At 38.6% G+C, this 7,709-nt stretch overlaps 1 protein-coding gene across 2 annotated transcripts in view; it reads left to right on the top strand.

Annotated features, from left to right (window-relative positions):
- Positions 1 to 261: 261 nt before the first annotated feature.
- Positions 262 to 7,709, top strand: part of LOC127850467 (uncharacterized) — a 36,593-nt gene continuing 29,145 nt past the window's right edge. Inside the window, exon 1 of one of the 2 annotated variants that reach the window (XM_052383529.1) lies at positions 262 to 453. In XM_052383529.1, the coding sequence (XP_052239489.1) occupies positions 395 to 453 (59 nt within the window). In that variant the 5' untranslated portion in view covers positions 262 to 394. Of the gene's footprint in view, positions 454 to 5,883; positions 6,139 to 7,709 lie in introns of those variants that run through there. The other variant, XM_052383535.1, reaches the window with a different exon arrangement.

The raw sequence follows: 7,709 nt of genomic DNA, 5'->3' as shown, positions 1-7,709 counted from the left end.
TACTTAAAAACACGTTTTCCCGAAATTACTTTGCTAATAGTATACTGTTGTCAATTTTCCAAACATATATACGATAAAACCGTGTTAAATATATAATTTGTATGCAAAGCTGTATAAAATATCTTCCTTTTTCGTTTCCCCTTAAAGTCCGATTTCCACGTAAACAGTGGACCACTATCAAAATCAAGAACTTTAATACTAGGAACAGGTTTTACACACCTCAGCGGACGAAATTTGATAACAGGCGGCAATTTACTTCCGGGACATACAAAACAAAGACGGGCCTCATTTCTAGTGTGTACAAATCTATGCAAATTACATGACCAAGAGACTGCGCTACTGAAATAAAGGGCAGCGAGAGATGTGAAAAGACGAATGGATTAGATCTATCTTAATGCAAAGACACGGATTTACATATAACTGTCGCGAAACATGTCTGCTTTTTCTTTCAAGGTAGGTTGTGTTTTCCTCTTTAACTTAACGCTATTTTATAAAATAGCGCATCGATGTTCTCATTTCGGTTCTTTAAATAGAACAGACTCGCATGAGTTGACCACATTTGCTACGCGTGGTTTTCAATGATCGCCTCACGGTAACCTTAATAAACATGTATTTGACCTTTGCGCCCGCACCACCATTGATGATTCTGAAATATTAAAAAAAATGGGCACACGTGTTTTCATCGGCTACATCGTTTCAATAATTTACAAATATTTGATGAACGTAATAATTTAGACAGTACACACATATTTGACGTAAGCAAACATCTTTTGAAACGGTACATCTTATATTGTCGATCAAATCTTGCCTGCTTGAAGACTTTTCGATCCAAGTGGACTGACTGGATTTCATGGCATAAATTGATGGGATTAATATTCTTTAGACGGTAAGTTGCGAATAAAATTATTAAAATTAAAGGGGCCTTTTCACAGATTTTGGCATTTTTTAACTTATTCATTAAATGCTTTATATTGATAAATGTAAACATTGGATCGTAAAAGCTCCAGTAAAAAATCAAGAATAAAATTTAAAAAAGGAAAAGAACATTGCCCGGAGCAGGTTTCGAACCAGTGATCCCTGGAGTCCTGCCAGAGTCCTGAAGTAAAAACGCTCTAGCCTACTGAGCTATTCCGCCGAGTACGCATTGTGGACGTATTTTATACCTTATATAAGCAATCTTCGTAGTTTCACAAAATTTAACGACAAAAACAGAACTCTCCAAATTATTCAATCGTTTCGCGTTGCAACGCTTTATAATTTTTAGGTTTTAAAATCGTCAAAAGATGCAAATAATGGCTATTTTAGACCATGGTAAATGTTCAGTATTACTGTTTCCTCACAAATACCATAACTAAAACGAAAATGTGCCAATCTGAAACAACTTTTTTCAATTTTGTCAATTTACCAAAGCGTGAAAAGATCCCTTTAAAATATAAGGCGTGAAAAAAGCTACTTTTTTCCACTAATCCGACTAACCATGTTTAGCCAACTATACCCGTTGTTTTGAGTTTCAGAATTAGTTTGTGATAATATTTGGTTCGTTCAATCATATTCGCTTAATTAAATGTAATCTAACAAAAAGAAAAACATGTTTAGTAGAAAGTGCCGAGATCATATAAACAAACGCCGTTTACTTAATTTCGCCCCCCCCCCCCAAAAAAAAAGAGGTTACAATGAGGAAAGGAAAATTACCACGTAATTATAGGGTACACTGACGGTCCAGCGATTTGTTTTCTTTCTTGATAAAGTACCAGAAAACGGCACTTTACCAATTAGGGATTCAAAGCGCTGAAGGCACTGTAGGTGTTCGCTGTTGTTTAAGTTTAGACGCAACTCAGTTTTAAAAATTATGTAATATATTTTTATATTGCAAGTTTTAAATGAACACAACCCATTAAAATTTATAAAGAGTGTTTCTTAAAGGGATCTTTTCACGCTTTGGTAAATTGACAAAATTGAAAAAAGTTGTTTCAGATTCGCAAATTTTCGTGTTAGTTATGATATTTGTGAGGAAACAGTAATACTGAACATTTACCATGCTTTAATATAGCCATTATATGCATCTTTTGACGATTATAAAACCTAAAAATTATAAAGCGTTGCAACGCGAAACGATTGAATAATTTGGAGAGTTCTGTTTTTGTCGTTAAATTTTGTATAACTACGAAGATTGCTTATATAAGGTATAAAATACGCGAAGTATGTGTGCTCGGCGGAATAGCTCAGTAGGCTAAAGCGTTTTTACTTCAGGACTCTGGCAGGACTCCAGGGGTTACTGGTTCGAAACCTGCTCCGGGCAATGTTCTTTTCCTTTTTTTAATTTTATTCTTGATTTTTTACTGGAGCTTTTACGATCCAATGTTTACATTTATCAATATAAAGCATTTAATGAATAAGTTAAAAAATGCCAAAATCTGTGAAAAGGCCCCTTTAAAGCACAGGTCCAGATGTGTTTTTTGTTTTTAAATCATTAATAAAAATATAATTTAAGCTTCATTTTGGGAAAACGGCTTAATGCATATGCATTAATTGTCATCCCAGTACTAGAGACTCTCTTTAAACGAAAACATTAAATCAGAACTGTCGTCCTTGATGAGCTTGTGCGCATTGCACAGGCTAATCAGTGTGCACAGGCTGATCAGTGTGCACAGGCTAATCAGTGTGCACAGGCTAATCAGTATGCACAGGCTAATCTGTGTGCACAGGCTAATCAGTATGCACAGGCTAATCAGTATGCACAGGCTAATCAGTGTGCACAGGCTAATCAGTGTGCACAGGCTAATCAGTATGCACAGGCTAATCAGGCTAATCAGTGTGCACAGGCTAATCAGTGTGCACAGGCTAATCAGTATGCACAGGCTAATCAGTGTGCACAGGCTAATCAGTATGCACAGGCTAATCAGTGTGCACAGGCTAATCAGTGTGCACAGGCTAATCAGTGTGCACAGGCTAATCAGTGTGCACAGGCTAATCAGTGTGCACAGGCTAATCAGTGTGCACAGGCTTATCAGTATGCACAGGCTAATCAGTATGCACAGGCTAATCAGTGTGCACAGGCTAATCAGTGTGCACAGGCTAATCAGTGTGCACAGGCTAATCAGTGTGCACAGGCTAATCAGTGTGCACAGGCTAATCAGTGTGCACATGCTTATCTTATTTGACATGCATTAAGCCTCGTTTTCCCTGAAAGCAGCCAAAATGTACAGATTTCAATGATAAACACTTGACGGGCCAATGTCGTCTTACATGCTGTTAAACACTATTAGTCATAATACACTCCAGTGTACCAGTGGTGAACTATAAGCAGGCAGACAGACAGACAGACAGACAGACAGACAGACAGACAGACAGACAGACAGACAGACAGACAGACAGACAGACAGACAGACAGACAGACAGACAGACAGACAGACAGACAGACAGACAGACAGACAGACAGACAGACAGACAGACAGACAGACAGACAGACAGACAGACAGACAGACAGACAGGCAGGCAGGCAGGCAGGCAGGCAGGCAGGCAGGCAGGCAGGCAGGCAGGCAGGCAGGCGGGCGGGCGGGCGGGCGGGCGGGCGGGCGGGCGGGCGGGCGGGCGGGCGGGCGGGCGGGCGGGCGGACGGACAGACAGACAGACAGACAGACAGAATAGTTTATTAACGTCTCACTTTTGTACAGAGGTGGTGGATATCGTTCCTAGCAGACGCTCTAAGCATTTGTCGTCTGCATAATTCTTCTGCAACAGGCAGTGGTTGTCTTTCCATAGCGTAGTTAAGCAGTTAAGCGCATACTGATTTGCAAAACTTGCTCTGTAACATCAGTGTGAGCCAACGCTCACACTGAAAACTACAAATTTCCCAATTGCTGTAAAAGGTTGAAGGTTGTTTTTTTAAATAAATAAAATGCACAATTTTGTTAGTGTCCCTATGCAGCTCTATGGCTTGAACCTAAGTAAATATAATTATCAATTTTGAAGTATTTGGAAGCAATAAATCAAATACATCAATTTTTCCAATATGAAAACTTCACAAAGCGAATTTCCAAATTTTTGGAAATAAATTGATCAATTTAGAAGGATGGAAGAGTCCACTAGGCATAAATGGGTTAATTATTCGCCGCAAGGTTTTGAAATGAAATATCTAATATGAAAGTGTGGGTCTATCCCGCGACTTGCCGACTGCTAGACGGACGCTATTTCAAGGCGAATGAGTTACCGGGTAAGAGTGCAGCGGGGGATCGAAACTTCGACCTCTTAGTTCTGGCGCATATATGTAACCATAAGAAATATTAATGACAGCGATTTTTTTCCTTCTTAATAAAATTATCGAAAAACGGCACTTTCCCAATGGGGTAAAAAATAAATTTTTCCCAATGTCAGTTTTTTTCGCGTTTATTTTTCCCCAATTTCGCTGGTACGGGTACTTAAAAAAACTGATTTACCATATTTGTGCAAATGCGTCTTATATTTGAAAACAATATGCGTATATTAATGGTTGAACGGGTGTTATGCTCTTGCGTAAAGTGTCGTCCCAGATTAGCCTGTGTAGTCATCTGTGCGGACTGCGCAGGCTATTCTAGTACAACACTTAACGCACATGCAGTAAACCCGGTTTTCTATAGCGAGTCTCATATGTTTAATATTAGGACATTTTGTTGACTCTCGACAAAACGTCTAATGAACGATCTTCTGATCAATTCATATGAAGAGTAATTTCTCCATATCGCAATAGATTTTAGCGCCGACGTTATAAAAATACGTAGCGCAGCTGTCGCACTATCAATATTGACGAATTTTTCGCGGAAATGTAGAGCATCAAAAATTGAGAAAACATAACAAATTTTGATTGTGTACTGGATGTTTGAATGTCACGTTCGTGTTTCGTTCTCTATAAAATTGAATGCAGCCCTTTTTGATAAAATTTGTAATAAAAGAAGAGTGTTTCGAAATATCGATTGCACAAAATGAGTTTAAGTGAATAGTGAATCGTACCCGTACATTAATGTGCTGAATATTCGACATTTTTTAGCTGGAGGGCTAAATTTGTACCTGCTGTTTTAGTATACGCTACAATACATAAAATAAACAATGGCGGTGACAAACATATTAAGCACGAGGAGAAAACACAAACAGTCAGCGATTTTTAATGATGCGATGCAACCCATATCTTTGTAAAAATAAGATAAGACCCAAGTGTAACGTTTTATTTCTCATATCACATGTGTATACCTAACATAACGTTTATACATGCAAACCCGTTTATCGTTGCTTTGTTGGCGTATTGTCATTATTATAAATTACACTAGACTTCCATTGGGCCATTGTCCACCAATCTTTTAAGCCATGCCACATTAATTTAACGAATATTTTATGTCGCTTATCTCTATGCTGTCATATCCGCGCGTCTTTAGCGCTATTATTTTATGTTAAAAGCCCTGTTATCGTATCGTCGCTAAGACGTTTTTACGATAAATTCATGTCATAATTGCAAGCGAAAGTCCCATGAAAGTTATGGTCGTTTTAAGTATTTGTTTTTCAATCACAAATACAGACGGCGTCCCTTTACTCGAACGTTTTATTTTTGCTTTCCATTATGAAATGGAATACCCCTTTTTTATAATGTCGTTTGATGTCCATCAAATCTTCGAATCACTTCTTTTTGAAGAAAAATGCCAAAAGTTGTAAGGTCGTTTTAATTCATGTTTGTCAAAATCCCTCTTTTACGCAAAGATAACTTTATTTTTCATAACATTTCATTCCAGTTTCACAACGTTTCCTTATAGCTGACAAGGCCCTTTGACATAAGTATGACAATTTAATCACCACTGATAGCTCATACTTGTACGCTATCTCGTTCTTGAAAGACTTTTGTATTGTAATGCAACTCCGAACGGATCGAACTTATAAAGATTGACTTATACAGAGCAATTGTGACGTTTAACCTATCGATATGCTCGTTACTTCATGGCTTAGAGTAACGTTATTCGGAGCATATCGACGATATTTCCCATTATTTAAAATATAGACATTAATACATCAGTGCATATTCCCACTATTCGAAAATACGTTTATTATATTAACAATACTGTGCCGGTGGATATGTATTGTATTGAGCGTTCATAAAAAACGGGACCAGTGTTGATGGTGAGTGTTCTGTTGATTTTTTATTGCAATGGATAAAAATAACTGACTATTATTTTTAGGTTAAAATAATTTTTGGAAAATAAAAGACCTGCTTATCCGTTAATATACCTCTTGTTAAGTATTATGTTGGTAAATGAACGCACTATTTTTATAGCGTAAAAAAAAAAAAAAAAAAAATTAAGCGTAATGGCCTGGCGAAACGTTACTTGCGGCACATTGACAATGCACACATCGTCGTAACCCAAGTTATATATGCCGGTGTCACTACATTAAAGATATCAAGACCCAGAGCGTATTTGAATGAATATGGGTTCAGACGATGACATTCATTCTATTTCAATAAATACATCTGCTGCACGGTTCCAGTCACCCTTACAGCAAATGCGTATGCGCATTTCAATCCAAAATTACACCGCTATAGTACACTTATCAATAAGTCCGACGTATGCGTTTACTTGTACAACCAATTTTCCCCGAGTCCCCCCCCCCCCTCTCTCTGGGAGTGTTTGTGTATACATAAAGAGTACATATTGCATCTGTCGTTTATAAAATCGAGACCTGTGTTTTGTGTTTCGATATTGTTTCATCGTACTGATTTTGTCATTGTATTATCAACAGATTTTGTTTAAAAATATAAAACCGTATTGACCGTCTATAAACCCTCTTTACTACTAGTAAATATGTTCGTAAATGTACGCAATATTTTCATAGCTCAACCCCTGGCAAATTATGTCGTATTCCCCACAAACCAAAAACATAGGGAGAGCTTTCATTAAAATTATCTATGTGGCCCTTAGAACAGAACAAAATGGGCCCAGACCAGTTTTAAGTGCGACCAGATACCATTGGCCCGAAGAACCGTACAAAAAATGGGCCCAGACCAATTTTAAGTGCGACCCGATACCATTGGCCATAAGAACCGTACAAAATGGGTCCTGACCAGTTTTAAGTGCGACCAGATACTCTTGGCCCTAAGAACCGTACAAAATGGGTCCAAACCAGTTTTAAGTGCGACCAGATACCCTTGGCCCTAAGAACCGTACAAAAACGGGTCCAGACCAGTTTGAAGTGCGACCTGATACCTTTTGCCCTAAGAACCGTATACAAATTGTCCCGGCCCAGTCTGAAGTGCGACCAGATACCATTGGCCCTTAGAACCGTGCCAAAATGTGTCCAGACCAGTTTTAAGTGAGACCAGATACCTTAGGCCCTAAGAACCGTGCACAAATGTGTCCAAACCAGTTTTAAGTGAGACCAGATACCTTTGGCCCTAAGAACCGTACACAAATGGGCCCAGACCAGTTTTAAGTGCGACCAGATACCATTAGCCCTAAGAACCGTGCAAAATGGGTCCAGACCAGTTTTAAGTGCGACCAGATGCCCTTGGCTCTAAGTACCGTGCACAAATGGGTCCAGACCAGTTTTAAGTGCGACCAGATACCTTTGACCCTAAGAACCGTACACAATGGGTCCAGACCAGTTTTAAGTGCGACCAGATACCATTGGCCCTAACAACCGCAAAAATTGGGGTCAGAAAAGTTTGAAGTGCGAACAGATAACCTCAAATTGAG

This window comes from Dreissena polymorpha, chromosome 11, assembly GCF_020536995.1.
Source record: "Dreissena polymorpha isolate Duluth1 chromosome 11, UMN_Dpol_1.0, whole genome shotgun sequence".
NCBI classification, from domain to species: Eukaryota; Metazoa; Mollusca; class Bivalvia; order Myida; family Dreissenidae; genus Dreissena; species Dreissena polymorpha.
This window is presented reverse-complemented; position numbering and strand designations above follow the sequence as displayed.